At 36.3% G+C, this 24,761-nt stretch overlaps 1 protein-coding gene across 1 annotated transcript in view; it reads right to left on the bottom strand.

Annotated features, from left to right (window-relative positions):
- Positions 1 to 24,761, bottom strand: part of LOC140169403 (uncharacterized) — a 61,317-nt gene that overhangs the window by 21,304 nt on the left and 15,252 nt on the right. The window contains exons 13-32 of the mRNA XM_072192662.1: positions 21,670 to 21,793; positions 19,907 to 20,129; positions 19,067 to 19,253; positions 17,832 to 18,116; positions 17,016 to 17,361; positions 16,372 to 16,498; positions 15,688 to 15,849; positions 14,959 to 15,141; positions 14,058 to 14,347; positions 13,329 to 13,479; positions 12,625 to 12,840; positions 11,396 to 11,546; positions 10,887 to 11,167; positions 9,028 to 9,228; positions 8,484 to 8,625; positions 7,764 to 7,934; positions 7,182 to 7,597; positions 6,706 to 6,865; positions 6,143 to 6,358; positions 3,600 to 3,811 (exon numbers count right to left, since the gene is read on the bottom strand). Coding sequence (XP_072048763.1) covers positions 3,600 to 3,811; positions 6,143 to 6,358; positions 6,706 to 6,865; positions 7,182 to 7,597; positions 7,764 to 7,934; positions 8,484 to 8,625; positions 9,028 to 9,228; positions 10,887 to 11,167; positions 11,396 to 11,546; positions 12,625 to 12,840; positions 13,329 to 13,479; positions 14,058 to 14,347; positions 14,959 to 15,141; positions 15,688 to 15,849; positions 16,372 to 16,498; positions 17,016 to 17,361; positions 17,832 to 18,116; positions 19,067 to 19,253; positions 19,907 to 20,129; positions 21,670 to 21,793 — 4,244 coding nt within the window. The remainder of the gene's footprint in view (positions 1 to 3,599; positions 3,812 to 6,142; positions 6,359 to 6,705; positions 6,866 to 7,181; positions 7,598 to 7,763; positions 7,935 to 8,483; positions 8,626 to 9,027; positions 9,229 to 10,886; positions 11,168 to 11,395; positions 11,547 to 12,624; positions 12,841 to 13,328; positions 13,480 to 14,057; positions 14,348 to 14,958; positions 15,142 to 15,687; positions 15,850 to 16,371; positions 16,499 to 17,015; positions 17,362 to 17,831; positions 18,117 to 19,066; positions 19,254 to 19,906; positions 20,130 to 21,669; positions 21,794 to 24,761) is intronic.

The following is a 24,761-nucleotide window of genomic DNA, read 5'->3' as shown; positions in this document are numbered from 1 at the left end:
GGTTTAAAATATGTTACGAAAGATTTGAAACTAGCCAATTGTAGGCCTACTGGTTTTGTTTACAATCAACACACAAATTGTGTTAATAATGTTTTAAACTTAAATTGTCAACAGAAAGAGTCAGCTGATCATCAGGTTTTGTCTTCTTTTAACAAGAGTGGAAACAAAGGAACCCGAAGAATGTGCAAAGTTATTGACTGCGGATAGCATCTTAAAATTAAACTCTGAGTCAAAAATAAGCTTTGTTTCATTAATTAAAAAGAAAGTTGTAAAGTTGTTGTATCTTGTTAGTAAAGTGAAGTTTGCTACTATTTTTATTATTACCTGTGTTGCGATTCGAAATCCCACAAAGAGTAAGCAAGTTCGTAATTAAATGTGGTAGGCCTCAGTACCCCCCTCCCCTCCCCCAACATACACATTGACTCATTTAAGGCGCGGATTCAGGGGGCTGATGGGCCCCCCCCCCAAAAAAAAAGAGAAGAGAAGGGGAAGAAAGGAGAAAATGAGAAGAGAAAATGGAGGAAAGGAGGAGATAAACTAAATTGCACGTAATTGAGTAGGCCGATGTCTAAATAATCGCACAGTCGGGACGATTGGAAGTAGGTCCTATATATGCCTGCGATTATTTTAGGTATTGCTTGAAGGCGGGTCCTCGTCCTAAAAGCATGTGAAAATTACTGCGGGTCCGCCGATATGCAGGGCCCCTCACATTTTGCCACCAAAGTCAGTATTAAGACGGACTCCATACCGACTTCATCGATTTATGCATGCTTTAGTAATTGCCAATCTCAAGTTTTGCAAATTGAGTTCGGGCCCTTTTTTCTGTTTAAAGCGATTGATTCAAATAGTAGTGTAAAAACAATGCACCGAATGGCTTCAATTCGACCTTCATCTTGCAAATTTTTCAAACTCCTATGTTAACACAATTTGCGGTATAGGCTTACAGGGAAAACTTGTCCAAGGAAGGTTTCATGGACCATCATTTAACAAATTCGCGGCTTTTTCAAACTAAAATTTTACACACTAGTACCAAAATGGTCCACCAAAACACTTCAATTTTCTTCATTTTACACTCCCCTGCGTAATCGATATACAAGTGGCCATTTTCGCTTCTTCTTTCGCCGATTTATGTTTAAAACAATTTATAGGCCTACGACAATAGGGAAACTTGTCCAAGAAAGGCTTCATGAACCGCACATTTCACAAATATTCGGCCGCCAAACTAACATTTTACACCGTGAGTAATAGCGCCAAAATTGTCCACCAAATCGCTTCAATTAGATCTTCATTTTGCACCAGTTTCTTATTTCTGAGGGGGGAACATCCTCCCTCAGACAACCTCCTGCGTCGCGCAAGCGCGCTCCGCGGCCATTTTTTTATTTTTTTATTTAATTTTATTTTTTCTAAAAATTCGGCCGCCACCCCCTGACTGCTCTAGATTGACAATCGACAAAAGCTGGTATCGCCCATCCCTATGGAGAGTGACATCCGTTGACATCACAGACCAGGCGGTGATGGAACCGATCACACCGATATCGCCAATTTTGAGGTCGCCATTAGATTTAACACATAATCATGAAATCGTCACAAAGAATTCTAAATTTGTTATGTGGTGTCAAAGCAAAATTATCTTACTCTAAAACCGTCGGGGTACGACAAAGTACCCCACTGCAAGTATGATAATTTTCTATTTGTAATTGCTAACCGTGTATTTTGAATGGGGCTGTCAGTGTATCTTCGCCAGCCTCGTACGTCACGTGTTGCGCTTCCTACGCCGCCTGTCACAGACGTAAAAAGTGGATCGCTAAAAAAAATAAGCGTCCTTACCAACCAGTCAACTTTAAGACAAATGGGTTAAAAGACACACTTTTACAAAGTGGTTTCATAATTATTTTTATTTCACATGATCCGTACATATATCGCCTAGCTATAAATGAAAAAATATTTTTTTAGACCAATCAAACCAATATATGGGTGTAGTACGGCCTTAACAGATGTAAAAGCTAAGCATACTTGTAATATTAGAAGAATAACTATAAATTAGCTTTAAAATATACAAGTAAAAACATGTGTTCCAAATGTGTTTATTTGAAACAAAACTGCCATATCCAAGCCATATGTACCTACTAATATTGATGGAGTTTCAGTTGCAGGAGTAGCTTTTAAGGTATGTCTTATTTGACCCTGAAGCTCTATCGGTGCCAGATAGGTACCAAATGGCTCTTTTTTATCGTGCCCTGAGCATTTGCTCAGTGCTTCCCCTATTATTTTGATGGAAAACGATAACACTATGCAAATGTTAATTATTATGCTTGATACATTCATTGCATTCCCAAGGTGTGACAGAAAAATACCTACTAAAGCGGGTACCGATAGTGCTATAGGGACAAATTCAACGTGGTGCCTTCGACGATGCTGACTTGTAGAGCGGCGAGATCTCTATGTAAAAACGGTCAATTCAGTTGGTATTTTCAGGTTGAAAAATATATACCCTAATGCGATTCAAACCAAACAGTGTTTAACTAAGAAAGCAACATCCTTGTTGGGACGAATGGGACCAATTCCAGGCGAGCATACTAAAGGGTTCACAAAAAATAACTCCCCCCTAAAATTACAAAACATTTTTTTGCATAACTTGACATACATTTCGTGGATTTGAAAAATTTAAAAACCTGTGAATAAAGGAATTGTTTTTCTACCCTTCCAATGTTCTTTCGTCTAAAAATCTTTTGTTTTGGCCAAAAATAATCACGTTTTCTAAAAATGATGCTTTCAGAAAAAGTTGCACTTTTCAACATCCTCATTTATGTCAAAATTAGCTTCAACAAATCATTATTTTGCACTACGTGATGGTTGCATGGGTGACTAAGAGTTCAGAGACAAAAAGGTGAAGGAAAAAAAAACAATTAAATCAATCGTAACATTGATACCGAGAAAGTTTTGTACATTACATGTATGGGATGTTGAAAAGCTCAATTTTTTTTAAAGCATCATTTTTGAAAAATGTGATTATTTTTGACCAAAACAAAAAGATTTTGAGAAGGGATAACTTTGGTAGGGTAGCAAAAAGATGCCTCTATTCACAGGTTTTTAAATTTTTCAAATCAACAAAATGAATGTTAAGTTATGCAAAGAAATGTTTTGTAACTCCTAAATTGATTTTACCATTTTTGAAACACCGGATAAATAAAATCTTCTAGAAAAACCCCGTACATGTCAATTAGTCATTGTTTTATACTGCAAGATGATTGCATGGGTGACTGGGTAATCGTATACATAAAAATTAAAGAAAACAAAAACACCATTAAATAAATCAAAACATTGATATCGAGAATGTTTTTGTACTTTAAATGTATAGGATGTGGAAAAGTGCAACTTTTTCTGAAAGCATCATTTTTGGAAAATGTGATTATTTTTGGCCAAAACAAAAAGATTTTTTAAGGAAAGAACTTTGGGAGGGTAGGAAAATGATTCCTTTATTCACAGGTTATGCAAAGAAATGTCTTGTAATTTTAAGGGGGGAGTTATTTTTTGTGAACCCTTTATTATTGTGGCACCCTTTATATCTGGTTGCAAGTTCTAAAAGCAAAGCAATATACCTGATATATATTGTCATTGTTCCAGCCAATCCATACATTTCCTGCTATTGGCGGAGTTGTATCCACAACAACACCATCGCTACAAGCTGATATCGTGTCGACGTTTTCCGTCCATTTTTCATGTTTTATCGTAGTTGCATCACCATGTATACATACAATATAACGTTTTCCATGGCTTAGGTTTAAGTCTTTAATATTGATGAAGTTATCCTCTGAAAACAAAACACAAAAGTGCACAGCATTTCAGCTCCAAACACAGACGACGAGAAACGTACTGGGTACAAAAATTTTTTTGAGTGCACAGCATTTCTGACAAAATATGCAAATTACTTGATTTAAACCATACAGCAGTAGAACTCCTACTTGCTACGTTCCATGAAGGCTTAGAACGGAATCCAATCTCTAACTATAACTATACCCTACTAAATTTAAGGCTGCTGTTCTATTTGAACAAGCTTTCCTTCATGTGATCCACCATCCGACACCTTTTGATCTCAGGGAAAGGGTAAAAAATCACATTACGTATAAATTGCTAAAGTCATAAAAGGCCCATTCAATTACATGCTAATTTCACTACTTAGGTAGAGATATTACAATGCCATGTTAAATGTCCTACTACGAGGGCTGGCCAATAAGTTCCCGCAAGTGGTGTATCTCCGCTCATGCATGACTTGGATGACTGTTACTTACGCTAAATACAAGTTTGTACTTTTGTCTTTCAAAACAAATATGTATTAGCGATGCTGAATACTTGATCACGTAATAACATTAACATAAACACAATAGTGTATGGACACTGCCTGATGTATGGTGAAAATAGTCAAGAAAATCTCGCGCCAAATTGAGGTATTTGTTACATTATTCCAAATATCTCGAGAATAAAAGTATGGAAGCTGGCGCGGTTTGTGCAACTTTTAAGACTGATAACATAGGAATGATGCTGTACTCTTTTTCGATCTATACCATTTTTATTAAAGAAAAGGGTCGCGTTGAATATCTCCAATTTTGAGTAGTCTTTATCACCCATTGTTTTTTACATAATAAGAGATAGAAAGATTAATCGATGACAAAAGTTAACAAATCGTACCTGGTTTGATTGGGTATCTACTGATTATTAAAAAGGGAGATCCCAGTGGTGAAATCACAAACATTTCGTTCTTAATGAATCCTTGTTTTCAAAAGGTCTTGTTTTTGTAATCAAAGTAGCACACCATAGAGAGGCTCTGGATTGAATAAGAAATTTGAATTTCGAAAGGTATGTCTAATTCTAGCATAAGACTTGGTATATCAATTCACTCACACAGCTACTGTTCCGCAAACCTTGTATTAGTCAAATTTTTAGCGTTTTTTTGATGAAAGTTTACTTTTTTCATACATTTTCGGTACTTTCAATCATGCGTAACATCCACGCATGCGCATATTTCTATTTTGATTGCAACAAATTCTATTGTCCTGACTATGATCTCTCATACCAAACCAATAATAATATTTGTTTTTGTTTTACTTTGGAGATAACTTGGATTCTTTCTTCTACCGTGTGGGCTCTTTTCTCCCGATTTTCACACCATTTTTGTTTGTCGTTAAGGCCTATTTTTGGTTAAGTTCAAAGACAGTCCCTTTTCTGATCTGTTGGCGGATTCATTTCTTCTTTCACAATTATCAATTGAATATTCTCAGATTACCTCATACCAAAAATAAGGCTTGTAAATTGCTTTGTTCCTTACTTCTGCTTCTTTTTATTACATGTTCCTCAACTACAATTCAAATTTCCCGCCAATGTTGACAATTATCAGTCTACATATGGGAATGACTTTATGCAAATGAGATTACGTAATTAAAGGTACTCTGATACTACTTGCTGTGTGTTTTGAAAGACAAAGGTACAAACTCTATTGATCGTAAGTAACAGTCATCTAATCTAAGTCATGCATGAGCGGAGATAAATAATGGTTGCGGGATATTATTGACCAACCCTCGTAATTTGTCGTTTATACACATATTTCGGCTTCACCACTGGCAGGCTATGTAAGCACATCTATACTACTAACAAAGTGTCCATAAATTGAATTTAGAAGACTTTTACGATAGAATGTGCAAATTATTGAATAGACCTTTAACTGGAAACTCCTTAGAGGAGAAATTTGGAGGACCAAGAACCAAAAAGAACTTCTTAATATACTCCCAACATCTACTCATACAACCTTAATTCATTCATTTGATGCCAAGCCACATAATAACATCAGCTCCTCGGTACAGCTAAGGGCCTAAAAATATAACGATCCATTCTATCCAAGCTATACGCGGGGTTTGTTAGGGAGGCGTTAATCTGCAGCTACAATCGCAATGATCAAAATATTCGCAGGCATCAAGAGTTAATTTAAATGTGCTTTAATGTGGTAAACAAACAAGCGATTTTTTTTTACTTCTGTATCCCATTTAGAGTTGAGCCCGTGTATAAATGCGTTAATGTGGCAACATAGGAAGTAATTTTTTGACTTATGTATCCCATTTGGTTAAATCGTGGCTTATCATTTAGATCATACCTGTTTCCCCACATTTTAGAGCCATTGGATGTTCACACGGATCATTTGGCAATATCCGTAGTCCAGCATAATCAAAACTTTGTGTGTCTTCAATGATTGCCCATTTATATTGTTGATTCCTTAAAGATGACCACACAGCTGATATAATACTGCTACTAGGGGTATAATCACGATCTGGTTTGGTCCACATGCTGTACTTTTCCAGGGTAATTTCCGCTAAGTTATACAAAATTCATACATACAATATTATAAAATATTTAAGTTTATTACGTTGGTCGATTGTTCCAAGACTGTCCCACAGCCTCGATTCCGTCTCTAGGTAATTGGTGTACATAGAAGTGGAAGGTTAATCTGTATCAAACTCGGAGGGTCTGTTTTTGGTTGATTAATAATGGTATAGTCTACATTACCAGTCGTTATCCACGGACCCCACGGCGAATTATAGATTACGATTGCCAAGTAATTACAATTGCAAAGTAAAATTACAGGGATAGAAAATGTATTTGACATTTCTTGTACGGGAAATATAGGTATATTAGATGTGGACTGTAGAGAGTACTTACGATAAGCATCGATGACAATCTGTTGTTGTTTTATAGCATCACAATCTCTGATATCTGGGAAGATCGTTGCAGACAAGCCAACCTGATTGATACATCTCAATGCGATTTGATAACAAGAAAGTCGACTCAACTGATGTGGAAAGAAAGCTTTGAATCTCACCTAGAAAAACAGTAATTTTGGTTTGTAAATGAATATGTTTGAACTTTTAACTATTTAGACCACCCCAATGGTCAGTCAATAACATTTATTATTAATTTTGGAATGCTTCTGTGGCCGTCTCAAATCACCCGTCTCATCTTCTAGCTCCTTTTGTCTCTGCTTCCTCCACTTCATACATAACTTATTCTACTTTTCCGTCTTCTTATACCCTTTTCTTACTCCTTCACTCCATCTTTATCTTCCTCATTTTTGGAATATCTTTATAATTTACGCAAAACCAGTTAGTAAATTCTTTATTCATATCGTATATACATACCCATTCTACGCTCTCAATAGTGCCATCCACTGTCTGCCATTGAGATACGAAGTGTTTCTTCATACCAATATCTTCAACAAGACCCCACTCGTATACAAACGTTATCATTGTTCCAATACTTTTACGTATTTCGGTTTGCGCAAAAGGTTGAAAGGCAATACGTATTTCCGTGCCTTCTGCTAAATCATCAACCGATTCCGTTTTAATAACACCAGCTGATGGCGGGCTAGATATTACCCAGAATCCATCGGAAGCTATATCGTGGAAACACACAGTCAAGTGACATAGTCGAATCTTAGATCGATAATGCCCGCCAGGTTGCAGAAATAAATCTGCTTCTTTGTGGTGTGTTGCAAGACCTAAATCTTGAAAATCGATGATTGTCTCCCATTGTTTTTGTACAACATCACCGACATCTAACAATGTAATAATCATTGAGAAACGACAATTAGTGTCTTAAAATCCACAATCACTTTATGAATCAATATTTCAGTAACCCTTACTGAATATAATGCGATTGTAATGTACTTATTATGTCCAGCATTTATTTATCCTTAATCAATTTATGCAAACCTATATCACCTTTTTCAGTCTCCTGTTCAAGACTCCAAAGCGCATGTGTTATAAATGGACTCATCGCTTCCGGAATGCTCCAGTAACCTTCAGCGAAAGACGTAGACATCTGGAAATCCCTGTTCTCTTCACACTCGGGATAAAAGATCTTCTCGTGATGAATTGTGCTTTGAGGTAAATCTGTAGATAAAGTTGCAACATAATATAAATAAATCCTTTAAAAGAAGTAAATAAGGCGAAAATTATTTTAACAACATGTGAACAATGATGGTGCTATATATTATTTGTCTAAATTAAATTGAAAATATACATAAGTAGCGCCCTCAATTTTCACACAAATATGCAGTTTATAGAATAAAGATTACCACAAAAAGCAGAAAAAGATGAATAAGTTTCCAAAGAATTGAAAATAGCTCATAAGTATAGTGCATATTAGTGTGAACGTTTTTTGGTATTGTCCAGGTCTAAATTTGACAATTATCTGATGCATGTTTTGCAACAGAAACTAATAAATAATCATATCAAAAAACCGTAAGGCTTGGGCATATACTCAACAGGAGATTAAGGATCTCCTGTTGCATAATGACATGAGCATAACATGTTAACAGTGTTAATGTTGTTTCTTCCATTATTGGGATATTTTGTGTCATGACGAGCATTGAATGCTATGTTTACTCACAAGTCGTATATATTGGGTGCTATTCTACGTTCTTTGTATTGCTTAATTACCTTGAGACATGTTACTACACTTGACACCGTCGTATATCTCCACTCCCGATAATGAACTATTTTCCTGTAAAACTTTGACTCCATCTGACGTCACATTTACAGACCCGACATTAGTCATTGCTTCAACGGTTACATAATATATCTTAATTTAATATAAAAACAGGAAAACATTACATACAATAAAATTGAAAGGGTTTTGTTTCGGACAATACCTTGGTCTTGCTATAAGTCGAACAATATTGTGCTCAACATTGTCTTAAATATTTAAAAAACACAAAGCTTGACCAATAAATGTGTGTATTGTGCTCATTACATGCAATGTTCTATCGGTAAGCCCATCACAATATTTCATCGCTGGTTTTTCATGGGACCCCAGTGTCGGTCTGATGTACAACTTTGCGTCCGTTGCGTAATTAGGAAACGTCAGTTTTTCGCCATTATTGTTATAATCTCATGATAAAGTTGGTGGTAATATCCTCCATTTGAATCCGATCCCCTTCGCATTATTATTTCAAAGCTATACGTACCGAGCCCAACAACTTACTTGAAAATATTCTAAACTTAGTCCACTTTGTTGGAAGGATGTGGCATTTCCAACGTCAACAAACCCATTTGTGACGAAATCTCCGCCAGGAGTTGACCCAACGGCCACCCTATAAGTAACGTATTGATGTGGATGCTCAAAACCATACCAGGTAGCTGCGATTGAGGTAGTGGAAGTTTGCACATCAATATCTGTTGGTCCCTAAATATAAAAAAGAGAACAGTCCCGTATCAACAAAAACATCAAGGCCACAAGGTCCAGAACTCCCACAGTGAGGACTTGCAACTGATGGAATTCCAATATGTAATAGCCCCGCAGAGCAAGAAAGTAAAGGCGTAACCTTAAATTGTCGATTTTTTTAACTTTTTTATTTTATTTTTTTATTTTTACTCATTAATTTCCCTCATTCTTCAGGCCCTGCTCTCTACTAGGGGGCTAATTTGATTGCTATTGTTTTTGAAGCAACACTGTTTCTTTATAACCCTGCGGGCAGCTTTAAGCAATATTGTTTATAAGCGCTTTTGTTTTTAAGGGCGATACCTCCCCCAACCTTCAACATACCTCATTGAAGAATTTTGCTAATCAAATTACATGAATTTATATTCCATGGTCTCAAATATAGCGTTTTAAATACAGTATAACCAATAGCGATATTACTGCACTAAAATGATTGACCGGATCATCTTAAAACCAGTTGCCAGTTGTAGAATGATTAATAATGATCATTGGACAGCCTAGGTAGCACGGTAAAATTACAATCAAATAGATCTGTTAGTAAGCATCGTTTAGTCCCACACCACTCCACGCCATACATCAATTCTCCCAGTCACATTTCCCCAATATGAAAATTAAAAAAAGTAAAATTAAATTTGGCAGAGGCGGGGTTCGAACTCACGGCGCACCGCTTTGGATACTCTATGAGCCTAGCGCCTTAGACCGCTAGGCCACTTGTCTTGTTGTTATGCATTTGAAACTTATTTGAACATATAATCGCAACTTCAACATAGGCCTACCACGTGACAAGCAAAGGTAGAAAACGTACCATATTTTGGAATTTTATTTCCCTAAAAACATTAATGTGTATTAATAGCGCTCAATTGTTGATAACTGCGTGTTTTACAAACATAAATCCGACAATAAACATGATAAATGGGCAGCTATACATGCACAATACATTATCGATTTGAACTCGCTGAGCCGCACCGGCTGCACGTGCTATAATACTCCTATATTATACCGGGTATATACATGTGGTTCAGTATAGAACCTGCCATTTTTCGTGTATACACGGTCTGGATTTTCGCAATTTATAGGATAATTACACGAAGGTCCCCCAAAGTTTCTTCCAGATATTGAAGATTAGATTCCCATAAAGTCGAAACAATAATCTTTAGTCGGGACCTACGTAAAATTTACATAAAATTTTTACCATCAATTGAGTGTTAATTTTGACTAAATTCAGAAAATATTTTAGCGTATATAAAATTGAAATAAAATTCTCTACCTCCTAAACCACATAAATTTTAGCACGATTGGGTATCACGAATCGTTATATATGATGTGCAGTTAATATTCATATATTCTTTTATACATATAATGCTTCAGTTTTAACACAAAAAATATTTCATTGAAAACCCTCCCACTCGGCGATTTCAAAAAGGTACCCACGCTTCCCTAGAATGTGCAATAAATTAGCAATAAAAATGTTCTGATTTTAGCAGCATTCTAGAAACTCTGGCGTACGGCGAGTACTGCTGTAGTTTAATCCAGTGGGTGGAATTTGCTTCAAATCGGCAGTATCACTTTAATAATATTATTGATTAACACATTAAATACACTGAATGTAAACATAAACTTACACTAAACTCGTTTCCATTATTCTGATCTATTGATACTTCCAAGACAACTCCCTCGCTTGGCAATTGTTGGATATGGCGATATTGATTTGATGTTGCCACTACTGACAGACCAACATGATTCGTAGCTTTGATGGATGCGTAGTAAAAATGGTTGGCATGAATTCCCCATTCTAATGACATCATAGGTATGATTACGCAAGTTGAATCTGTGTAACATTCTTCTACAGTGTAGGAATCGATATCTTTGAACATTAATGTCTCAGTACTTTGTTCTGAATGACCTGAAAATTAAAACAAATATATTAAAAGACGTATTAAATATTTTACAGACTTGCCACGACTCACTTTGGATATTCTGATCAAACTTTTCCTCCATTTTGCTTCTTCTCTCTCCTCCTCCTTCTTGTTCTGCTTTTTTCTCCTTTCTGTTTTCCTTCTTTCTTCGTTTTTTGTTTCTTCTTCATGAAGTCATATTTGTCAATTTTGTAGACTTTATTTTAAAACCATACCAATAGCAACATGAAATTGTAGAACAGCATCTTCATCATCAAGAAAATCTTGTCTTCTGAAGTCGACAATCAAGTCATCCATTTCTGCACTCAATCTTATCTGTCCCATGAATTCAGGTGGTGTAAGGTCTATCATAAGAGGACCCACTACCTGGAAACGAAAATTGCATTTATTAAACCACTGCTGTTTACAATGAGTACTCCAAGTAATGAACATCGTTACAAATACGGTATTATGGTATTTTAGAATCTAAGGTTTAGTACTTCAAATATATTGAGAGGACTAATGTCTTAACGTTTCTATAGAATACGAAAAACAGTGGCGTAGCCAGCGGGGTGGTGGGATATAGTGGAACAGAAGGTATGGTAATCCGCGATTGGAAACCGTCTCTCTTAAAACGAGTTGGCAGTTTGTACAGGTGTGATCAGCATTAGCGTGGTATCTTATCTTATGTCATCTAACTATTTCTCTCAGAGGAGCTTTATAACTCAATGTGGATCCATAATGGACCCCTGTGGAAGTCCATACTGTAAGGTATGATGTAATCCACTTCCAGCTATAATGTACGATCTTTAAAATGAGTTATGACTTACATTTCACATAAAACATGAGAGTTAAGTGGCTAAGATTTTTCCTTTGATTTACCTCATTAGTTCGGCTTATAATGAACAGAAAACTTTTTTTACTAAATATTATTAATTTATTATAAATATCCAATTTGACCAAAAATTGAAATTTGACCACAATCGTATATTAAGGCTTGAAGTGTTGCACCCGTAGTGTTGAATTGCTTTTCGAAACGGTTGAATAAAGTTGATGTGTTCAACCGTACCGAATGCAGCATTCAAGTCAAGTCGAACAATGAAGACAATTCTCTTAATATTCAATTTCACTCTTAATTTCACTCATTATATAGGCTGTTTCGATGCAAAAAAAGCACGACAGTCGGACTGAAATGGTCGAAATGTCAGCATTGTTGTTTTAGAAGATGCTCGATGAATTGGATGGCCACACACTTTTCAATTATTTGAAGCAGTAAAGTTGAAATTACTGAGAGGGGGGATAATTTTGCACAAGTTTCTTCTTTTAAAATACATGTAAATGACAAATGGTACGAATGAGCAAAATTGGACGCTTCTCAAGACCAAAACTTATTTTCTATCGTCGTTTTTCTAAATAACAAGACGTGCTATAGGACTGATTTAGCATTTAAAATGGCGACGTTTACCTTTGTAGATGATAACTGGGCATTATTGATAGCCTGAACTGTCAGAAATACTATCATCCCGTGACTGAGTGCCGGGTGATGTATGGTGTATGAGCTGTGGCTGTGGGTATCAAACTGTCCCAAGTCTGGTATGATATTAGCTGCATCGCTACTGAGTCCAACTTCGTATTTAAAGATCTTGCTTTCTGGATCCTCGCCTTCCCATGTTATAACAAGCTGTCAAAACAACAAGTTATTAAGAAACGCAATTTTAATACTGTCATAAGACTTGTCATAACGAGGCGTTATCATCATCGCCCTCCTCCCTCTCTTCATCATAATGCCCATCGTCATCTAGTTTGTTCGGCTTCTTCTTTCGTCATACTCTTTTCCCCTTTCTCCTCGCTTGTAGTTTTCCTTTCACTACACTATAATTTCGTTTACTTCTACGCAATATATTCTTATCCTATACATATCCAAAGTTTGAATTAAACAATGCATTCCCTATGATGCGTCACAATTCTCTTTTCGATGTCAAACAAAAGGGGAAAGTAAAATAAATTTGCTGGTAAAACCCAACAAATTTAACGCCATACCTCTAGAAGGTTAATTTTATTGAATTGACACTACAGCACTGCTCAACGCGCAGTGGTAAAATTTTCACAATCAACGGCAATGGCGGTACATTCAATGGAGTCGACAAATGGTGAGTAATAAGTACTTACGTTTTTATCTACAGCCAGATATATTGAACTTTGAAAAGATGATAGTTTATCACAGTTACCAACATCAGTATCCGTACAAATAGAATCATTTCGCTCTGCCATTAAAGGAATCAACTCTAATTCCTGGACAAGTGTTTCTTTGGAATTTTGTCTGAAAAACACGTTAAGAATTTTAAAGTTACTGAAATACATAACCATTATAATTGGGAAACCGATGTAATACCATCTCGCATGTTTGTTTATTGCAAAGTTCATGTAAACTAAGTTGAAGAATAAATAACAATGACATCTCTAGACAAGATTTCTATAAACCCCACTATATATTGTTATAATCTGAGACAGAATTAAAAAGACTAGTTTGCGTCTAACGTCACTGTCAATCAATAAAGCCCTTGATTGGTAAGTAGCGTGTAAAATGAAGGTTGAATCAGCTGATGCTATCATCAAAAGAAAGGGAATCTAGGCCTTGTTGACATGGAGCCTTCAGGAAAGAAAATTTTCTACTTCCTATTACAAAGACCGAACTTTTGAGACGGTTTGTATTTTTGAAGGCGCAATATTATCATAACGCACCCCATTTAAATCATCACGACAACTCGTAATCCTACACCCCCTATGGAAGACATGGCCTAAATGGGGTTAGCTGATTGGGTGACTCCGTTTGAAATCTACACCCCAGTGGGAGATGTATGGATTTCAACTGGAATAGCCCAATGGCATACAACTTACAAACATTGTTCCTTGGCATTGAATATTTTACACCGCTTTCGTCGTGCATTTACAAACCACACGTCCGTCGCACCGGCTACGCGGATTAGTCCTGGCGTAACCACGCCTCTTTCTATGTCAATTGCTGAAATAAGTGGCGGAGAATCATCAATAACAACACCATCGGAGCAAATTGGCAGAGATGGTTGCAGAGCTGTGTTATAGGCAGTCACGGTTACGTAATACTTTTTACCAACTTCAGTTAATTGCGATGGCATTACGAGAAGAGAAGTACTTATTGTTTGAACACTCTGTAAGGAAAAATTAAACATTGTGTTATTCTCATTTCATTTTAATGAAGGGAACATTGTATAAGAGGTTTTCTAGCGGTCGCTAAATAAATTGATAGTGCTATCTGGTTACTTTTATTTAATTCAGTTTAGTTGGCTATGAACAACATGTTGAAGAGAGCAACGTTGCAAAGTGCTTAAGGTCTTAGCCTCTGATTCAAGGGGGCCCGGGTTCGATCCCCGATGGAGGCAGAATTCATTCACATTTCACTCTCTTCATTACCATCATTAGATGCTGTGGGTGACGATTACCTCTGACCCCACAACCAGTTCTGATCACTGATAATGCCCCATTGTTCATAAGACCCTCCCGGGGGCATCATGGGCGATCACTATCTGAATGTTGTATAATTAACCCATGTTAAATATGAAGTAAAATAAATCAAACAAATTGTTCCTTAAGTAAAACAAAACACACATTTTTATATATATTATTTCGTGAAACAGCTATTGCATTTGCAGCAAAGAAACCTCAGAACGACGATTATAATGTCTACGCAACTTAATGAACCATGTACTGTGTCTGCCAATGTGGTTTGCTGTAAGGCGAGACATATTGCATTGTGACTTACATTTTCTACATCGCTGACACATTCGGTACCAACCCAAACGCGGTAGAATTGAATCCTACTTTCTTTGTCAATGAATTTCCAATTTGCCCACAAGTCACGTGATTGTTGAAAATCTACTTCGGGTGAGCCTGCTTTTCCATCATGAACAACGCCAGCAGTGGGAGGTGTTGTATCAATTTGTATCTGTAAGATGAAAGGGTTTGTCATGTTTTTAATGTTGTTTCTTACTTACGTTTTACGTAAAACAATATAAAGGACACTTTTGTCAAGCATAATCAAACACTTTTATGTACAGAGACTACAATGAAATATGCATAGTTTTGGAACCATTATCAACGGGACGAAAGACAAGAGACAAATCAGACCAAACTAATTAATTTCATTGCGCTGATTGGTCAACACCGGCAGTTCACATCAAACTGACCTCACATGTACACTCGAAATTTCATGGATTTAAAATGAATCATACGGGACTGTGATTAGGGACCAATCAAGTATTAGATTTAAATTTCAATCTTATAGATATAAAATTAAATCTTTAAGATTTAAAATTCAAATATATTAGATTAATTTTAAATCTAAATTTGATTGGTCCCTAATTACAACCTTAAGGCGTTATTTTTAAATCCTTGTAATTTAGAGTGTATAACCGCGTCACGTTCACATATGAAATTCTACTCGTTTCTGATGTATTTAAGCAAATTAAGTAAATAAACTTATCATACTAACCTTTAATGTTTGTGCTGATGAGAGACCTGCTTTATTTGTTGCTGTAACCGTCAAAAAATAATCATGATCATGAACCAACGAGCCATCCGGGAATGCTATATTATGCAACTTTGTAAAACATTCGTTGTTCTTTAATATGTAATAGCACGTATCATCACTGCACTATAGGGAAAATAATGAAAACATTGATGATATTAAACCATAATTGATTCAAAAGACTAATTTTAGTAATGATGTCGGTTTATACAAAACAACACGTACGTTAATGTCAAGCTATGTGTAATAATGTGTTACCGTATGATACTATATTTTAATACAAGCAAAGAACATGAGAAGGTGTGGAAGGACCGGTATATCAACTAAGACACCAAGATGAAATTCTATAGTGCCTGCGTTCTTTCTACCCTTCTATATGCTTCTGATGCTGGACCCTCACTGAAAGAGATGCGTCCAGATTAGATGCATTTGATATGAGATTCCAAAAGAAAATTCTCCGCATCAAATGGACCAAGCATATCACCAACGACTTCATAAGATCCATGACGAAACAACTGAAGCTCACTACTATCATAAGAAAGCACCGCTTACAGTGGTTTGGTCATCTGCTCAGAATGGATGAGAGTCGCATCACAAGAAAAATCTACTTCTGGAATCCCACCCACGCATCATGACGATGAAAGTTACCTGAGCTTTTTGGACGACTGGTATGTTTGCATCAGCTATAATTTGAACCGTAGATGTCGAATTATCGTAAAGCTGCCAGTGCAGTGTGCTGATGCCACTGTGTGTGTCTACAACTTCAAAATCCGCCCTGGTAGAATCATCAAAAATGATAAAACAAAAAGAAAAAACAGCATAATATTCAATGATCTGCAATAATGTATAACTCTTCGTGGTTGTGGTCGATTTTATCACTATACTCATCCGACTTGAGCATGTTAGAAATCAAGTCGTTAAATTGTTTGCATTATTCAAGCAAATGCTACGACAACTAACGCGTTGTTTGTACCTGAAGTCCTTTTGCATTTCAAGATAGCTCAATCAATAAGGCTTTCGACTATGGTGCAAGAGGTTACGGGTTCGAACCCTTGTTTAGTACGCTCTCGTGGTAGCCCGTACGAAAGTCGGGGAGCTAATCCTGATTGCGATGGTCAATAATTGTGGAATATCTAGGGTGTGCGCTACTAAAGCTGTTAAAATCAATAAATTATTATTTAATGGTTTATGGAATGATGTGGGCTGTAGTGATCAGCGACAACCTGTAAAGTGTGCCGAGGCTTGTAGTTCAACGTCTAGGCGTTGTGCCTCAACCACTGCGCTGAACTTACCTCATATCATGGAGATTGTGACTGTAATGTACTGCTAAATGCATTCCGTCTCTAACAAGCCACAGATCAGAGATTACGGGTGGTGATGAATCAACAAATATATCGACGGGTTCTCTTTTCACGTTGTCAACAAAATCTCTAGCGGTTATGGTAAATGTCAAGCGATCGCCATCTTCAAAATTGAAATTTTCGCTGACTTGCGTTGTAGTTCCGGGGAGGTTACTGGATGAATCAGTAACAATGCCCAATAATGGGCGGAAGACGGAGAATTCAACTCGGAAAGATGTTATGCCGTTTGAGTTTGGTATTTCCATTCTGTTTCTGAGGCCAAAGTCTTGGTCGTATGCTTTAAAATGTTTAAAAATATACATCAGTTATTAATTAATGGAACCCTACCTACACTTTTGAGTACATTTTCTCCCGCCTTTGCTTATCGGCGATGTTCCAGGAACTTTCTTAATGTATTGTAATCTCCATCATATCAAAAAAGGAAGGTCGCTAGTTTTTCAAGTAAACTTAATGCAAGGTTTTGAGTTGTTTGTCCATATTCTTTTTGGAGCTTTTTGGGTTGGATGTTGATTATACGTGTGTTTGGGGAGGTCTTGTGTGGTACGCGTTGGTAGATGTTGTTGTTGTATGTATTTTCAGGGATAATGCAGTGATACATACCACTTTCAATACCACTGTAGTCTCCAATCGCAGCTAGTAAGTGCCTAGTTTGGTGGACTTCATTTATAAAACGTCCTCTCCAGGTAAAGGTTACTTGCATGCTTCCCGCATTTATAATCCAATAGTTTTCATTAGCGAGTGAAATACTTATCGCAGCTGAAGAATTTGTTGATATGGAAGAACCGTTATCATAAAAGAGAAATCGTCGTGTTTTCTTGTAGTTGCCGGCATTATCGTCAACCGTCAGGATGAAAGAATACACGCCTGCATGAGAAATACAATGGAGTAACATGAATGCCAATGAAATAACCAAGCCGATATAACTATATGTGCCCATCGTAACACTAATTAAAGCGCCACTCCATTTGAGATGTTGATTATTCTTATTAGTCAAGCGCCTACCAAGCACTAACGTCTTTATATATCCTCTACCTGTCCACGGTAACTTACGATATAAAAGGAGTGGTGATACATGAAGATTGGAAAATTGGACTATTTCAGTTAAAAAATACACCCCTATTAGAAAACTCGTGACATTATAAAAATCCAACAAAATAGGTGATGTAAATTTTTGGACAGGCTTTAAAGCGTCGGTTAAAAATCTGGAAAATATGAAGTACAGACTGCTTGTCAGCATGGTGGTGACAGAAAATATAAACGAATTGACTGGTATAAAGCCCATCCGTGGTGGGTATGTGTCATTGAAACTACATAAACCAGATACACATTCCATTTAAAGTACAAAACGACGTGGCTCTTTTATTGTTCATTGGACTACCAAAGAAGACCTCCGCATTTAACCACTTCATCAACGGAGGGCAGTCGGTGCACCCACCCTTTTTCATCGCTTGAGTTACAGGGAGGCTCCTGAGCTACTTGGCCAGATAATATCGAGATCGAACCTTGTCATCTACCAAATATCTTTCTTGCTAAGATATTTTAGACCGGAATATGAAAAACCTAGTTTGGTGGGGTACCATCCTCGAACTCAAGTACAACTTCATTTTTTATTGTATTGCACATTTTTGTTCACGCAGTGAACTTTAATGTAACTTGCACCCACATCTCATATGCACAGTTTGGTCCTTACATTCCCTGTGTCTTGAATAGCTATTGTAGCCTACCAACCCTGTGGTTAAGAGGCAAATAAATAATTCCTAATATTTCATTCTCTCGTTTGTATGCCTTTTTCTAATCCTGCCCCAAATGACATGGACCAACTGGACAATGACAATCATCAGGAGAAAGATAAGAAACTTTGAGTGATAGTCTTCCATGTGAGGTAGAAACCACCCGGAGAAAACATCATATGCTATAATCGGAATACCCACCTTTCAATAGTCTCTTTTTGATTTTGTTCTGTGGCAACAAAGGCCATTTACCTGTAGCATTTCCTGACATTGGAGATGTTATCGACTGCCATAAAGATCCAATGTGTACTCTACGATGACAAGAACTTTTTTCTCTCAGTTGGTTTCCATCAAACTCGTGTTCACACACCTCAAGTTCGAATTTTGAAATTTTCGAGTCACGGTCAGACCAGCCGCTAGAGGAAACACTTATATCAGACTGTGATAAAAATGTGTATGAAATTAAAAGTAATGAATATTATTCTTATAAAACAAAGGATGTTGTCTTTGTTATTCACGTGAATGATTATGATTTTTAGGAATCGTGTTAAGTCTCATGTATAGTGGGAAATTAAGAAGCGTTTATTTTGCGAGGACAAATTAAAAATAACTGGTAATAAAAATTGTAGTGGTTATTTTGCTTGATGCCCCACATTTATTAGAGAAAAATACTATTATTTTTCTCAAAGTTGTGAGTTATGACCTTATATTATTTTGCTAGCTTAAAATATACATAATTCTTGTCAAAATTGAAGAAGACAAAATACATTTTTATCCTTTTTACTTATATTGTGAAAACGAAGAAACGATCCTAAAATTTGAGAAAATCGTTTCTGGTTTTGTGTCTTTTTGCAATTTTGGAAATTTAACCTAAGTTGTTATGGTGGACGAAACAAATTGGAAAATATTCCGCATTTCTCACAACCTGCTCATATTCTCAGAAATATGCCGCTCTAGTTAGATTCCTTGCATCATTTCCTTTCTGAAAATGTATACTTTTATGTACTTACCATAATCGATTTTAATGTTACAATACAAAACTAAAATGTCCCACTTCGAGTGACTCTGTTTGCCCCCTAAAGAGAATCTCACCGATTTTGTGACGCTAGGACTGATGTGCAGCATCTGTGTTTTACATTCATCGGTTCCAGTGCAGTGATAGGGATCCTCGAGATCAAATAAGAAGTAATTCGTTCTCGATATCGTCTTCCCGATATATTGTCTTGTCATTATTCTATCGGAACTCCCCGATTCTTTATCCATATCTATAACTTTTAACACACCTCCACTAGTAGACTGAACGCTGAACTTGATCCTGAAAAGGAACCAGAACGAGGAAAAATTGTCATCATATATCAATAACTATGTTTTTGTAGATTATTCATTACACGCCACCACCATTGTTTGGACGTTAAAAAGGGATATGGAAACAGTATTGAATTTAAAAATAGATTTTTTGAGATATGTAAGTATGTGTGTAGTATTAGCGGTAAAATAGGTTGACCCAAAACATTTTCCATATAATACACAAATATAAACTGCTCAAATAAAGAAAGTCCGCAGTCATGTAACTCGTCCTACTTCAAAACCTGACCTTGTTATGGCAATTTGATTGATACGGTCGTGTGCAGGATCTTGTTAGCTCTAATTTGATACCAAATTTACTACCAAACACTCAACAGTAACAAGGATTGATACCAGTTTATGGCATTTGATGCATTTTCAAAAGTTGCAAATCAAAACGATACACGCGGTCGAAATTGCTTAGCGTGGCAATGTGGTCACGCTTGTTTGCCCACGATGAACCCATGTCGACTATCCGAAGTGCGCGCTTTATTCAATTGTTAATTTAAAACGCATGGATTGTTACAGTGCTTTACTGATGAATACTAGGGCACGATGCGATCGATATGACCAAGCGGTTGTTTCGGGCTATGTTAATGGTCGTAGGCTCTGCCATTCGCCTACAGATCCGCGTGCTCCGTTTTTCATTTGCAACTTTTGAAAATGCACCAAATTTCATGTACAGGTATCAATCTCTGTGAATTAAGAGTTTTGGGTACCAAATTTGGTATCAAATTGAGCTAACAAGATTCTGCACACGACTTTATCAATCAAATTGTCATAACAAAATCAGGTTTTGATGTAGAACGGGTTACATGACTGCGGACTTTCTTTATTTGAGCAGTTTATTACGGAAATCATTCAACTTTTATAGTAGGTTGTGAGCCCGAACAATTTTGCAAAGATCACGTCCCCATGCATTTAATGTTTGTTTGAGGAGTGACTGAAAACCGATATTTTCAATACTACTACTTTATTTCAAGAAAGTGAAAACTGCCTGGCGTTCTAATATAAAATTTGCACCACATGCCTGACCAACACTGAGCCTCTTATCGACTGCGAAAGGATTCCTGGGGCACATTATTACTCTGCCGTAGGAGGAGCCTGCTCGCAGATGATGTACTCTACATATCATCTCATTACAAAAAGAAGACCAGGACTTCCACGCATCTCCTATATATTACCTACATTCAACGTGTGCTAGCGTATGATGAAGACATTCAAGCCGGGCATTCAAGCAGAACAGATAGCCGCACTTGTCAAGATCAATGTTCATGGAGAAATCTTGTGGTCGCCTGCTCTGCAGCCGAAGGATGATGATGATTAGGCATTGTGTAGCAATATTCAATGGGGTAGGCATATGTGGATTTATTTGCAACGAGGTATATCTTGTAATTAATGCTCAACGTAGATTAGACTATATAATGTGCGCAACAAGGAAGAGAAGAACACATAAATAAAAACGAGCCGGAAATAAACAAACAAGTGGGAAAACAAACACACTAACTAACCTGTAATTGCGAAAGTTATTGTTGTTGATGACGGTGTTTTGTCTATTTAAAGCCAAGGTTGCGGCACATGCTACGTTACTAGTTTTTGGCGCCAGGCTACTTCCCGCATCTGAACAGGTTCTGACTGAAATACAAGAAATCAAAGACAATTTGCAAATGGCAGTGTAGAGTTGCTTAATTCGGTAAATCAACATTATGGATAACAACAAAAATCTGCTAATTGAGAACCACCGTTACATTACCGACACTTTTTGACAGCAAAACTGCGATGCTTTCGACTACGCTTCTTTTTTGCCGTCTTAAAGTTTACGATCATCTTGACAATCGTAAATTAACCCTGCCCATCCCACCTTACCCTAGCCAAAGTTTCTAAAATAATTTGTTCGCAAGATTATTTTCCTTGATAAGCATAAATTATTCAAATTAGTTGATCTAATCAGATCGAGAAGTTTAAAAAAAATTACGTTCCTGTATACGGATCTCCAGATAATCTGTTCAGAAGGTTATATGGCTTGATACGCATAAATTATGCAAATTGGCTGCTTAATAAGTATGTTTTGTGCTGCGTATCTAATAATAGTCATGCTACCTACACTCCACCAAGTTTCGCTGTCATAACCCTTACCCCTGTACACATACTTATCACGAAATGAAAAGAATAACTCATATTATTGGGCTGAACTAAACTTAAAACATATGTAAATAGCGCCCTCAATTTGCACACAAATATTCCAATTTTTTGACAAATATTACCACAAAAAGAATTAGAAATTTGATAAAGAAAGGAAAATCTGTGTTAAAAATACCTAACATGTATATGGTCGAATCCAACCAAAAGTGTCCACGGGCCAAAAATAAAATTCCGAAATAAAAATGTCTCCACAATTTTTTTCCTTTTGCCCATTGATTGATGATATATTGGCCTTATAGGAACCAAAAGTGCCATTACTAATCTTGAAAAATAAATCCAGGACGTGTGATAGTAAATGTGATATCAAAACCCAATGTTACCTACGAATACCACTAGGATGCTTTCACTATCGCAATACTAATCAACCTAAAACAAATGGAATATTCCCATTAACGCTTTTTTCGTGTAATGTAGACCACTGGGTGTCAGGAAAATGCTAGCTCAACCAGAAAATATTTGTTTTTATTTTTATAACGCGATCAATATGATCTTAGTCAATTTATGCTAGTTTATTTTTGAAAATGAAGTTTAGGTCAGTTTCTGTATTTTATTTATCAAATGAGTATGAATCAATTTACACCCTGTATAAGAACGAGTAGGATATATGTTTTCAAGAATATTAGGAATTATAAGCATACACCTAAAGCTTTATACAATGAAAAGGTGAACAAACCCGGGTATTCGTAGGTAACATGAGCGATTTAACAATATCTATATTGAGTTTAGAGGTTTAAAGTTTGCTATTATGGTAATGAATTGATAAAATGGTCGTTTTAGATCTCTTTCAGATGGTACGTCCAAATGAATAAATGCTATTACCTTAGATCAAAAATTTTTTGATGCTTTTAGCAAGATTTTTACCACTTCATTTTGATATACAAGTAGTTAATCAGCAATTTTACATAATAAATAATTGTTGAATGAATCCGCATATGGGTAATAATAGTGTCCTGGGGTACCGCTTAAAGTTTTTGACAATTAATTTCCATTGGTAGCGACAATTCATTACACATGTCATGTATTATGCTGTATTCGTAAGTAACATGGTGGATATCCCAATCAAAACTTCATTTTATAAAGCACTTTGAATGTATCATTTTCTTTACGTGCGTTTATTGATACTTTAGACCCTATCATGTATTAATAATGTCGGTTCACAGCGGTTGAAAGAGTATTGAAGTAAGAAACAAAGGCACTAAAGTGACTTTAATTTGCTTAATTGCACACAACTCGCTTAAAACCGTTATTGCAGACTTGTGAAGTCCATCTTGGAGTCAGTTACGTCTTGTGTCCTTTCGTTTGAGGGCAACTACAATTAGCTTTATACCAGGGTCCATCATTATGTTGTCTAGATCATGAGACAATGAGAACAGTCGTTTTTCCATGGTATTCGTAGGTAACCTTAGCGAAAACGTCAAAAGTTACCTTCGAATAAATCAATTTGGACACAAATTACTCAGACACCAGAAGGTCGGTAAACATTTAAAATGAAGCACACATGACAGTTGACAAATCCAAGTATTTATCCCCTTCTAATCTTCTTTGAATCTGATTTTTCTTTCAAATGAGCAGACCGTCGTCTATTTTAGTACATATTTTTCAACAATTAAGCCGTATTCAGTTTTGCATGGTGGGCATGTATGTGAATTCGCAACTTTCATTGACATATGATTTGATAGCAAACATACATGCCTTCGTTATGTACCAATATGGGCATTGGCATGAATGGCGGTGTTTCACAATACTGTCATGATGTCAAATTGTATTCGTAGGTAACATTCGGTTACCGAAATTTACCTACGAATACTTGCTTTTATTGTTGACATCTCAGAAATATTTAAACGCAGGCTATTGAAACTTAGTAGAAATAAAGAGTGTATTACCCTGCACCTATTGCTTAACTATTGTTTACTATTCTCTCACTTTGTGGAAATGACACAGCTTTTAACATGTATTCGGAGGTAATGCATATTTTTTACCAAACCTACCTTTGTGCCATTTAGAATTTCTGGCAGCTAAACACAATAATAAAGATGCCCGAATGCAATGCATTTCAGTATTGGGCATATCAAAGCTTGTATCAATTGCGCATTTATTAGTGATTTCCATTTTTAAAGATATATCTAGTGCTATGAAAATTGTATTCGTAGGTAATGTAAAAAATACCACTCAAAAAATGATCACAAAAAATTCATAATTATGTACAAATATGTGAAAAATTGAACAGGCAATCTTTGAATACACGCCTTTCAGGAAATCAATTTAGATTCAATCCAATGACTTCTTTTCATAACTGATTTAGACGTTTATAAAAATACTTAAAGAAATATTTCGAAAAAATGGGTAAAAATAGCACGTTTTGGTGTCTCTGTGTCTAAGTTTTTCACAGAAGGGGTCTTAT

The sequence above is a fragment of the Amphiura filiformis genome, chromosome 14 (assembly GCF_039555335.1).
Source record: "Amphiura filiformis chromosome 14, Afil_fr2py, whole genome shotgun sequence".
Taxonomy (NCBI): domain Eukaryota; kingdom Metazoa; phylum Echinodermata; class Ophiuroidea; order Amphilepidida; family Amphiuridae; genus Amphiura; species Amphiura filiformis.
Note: the sequence above shows the minus strand (reverse complement) of the source record. Positions and strands in the feature narration are given on the sequence as shown.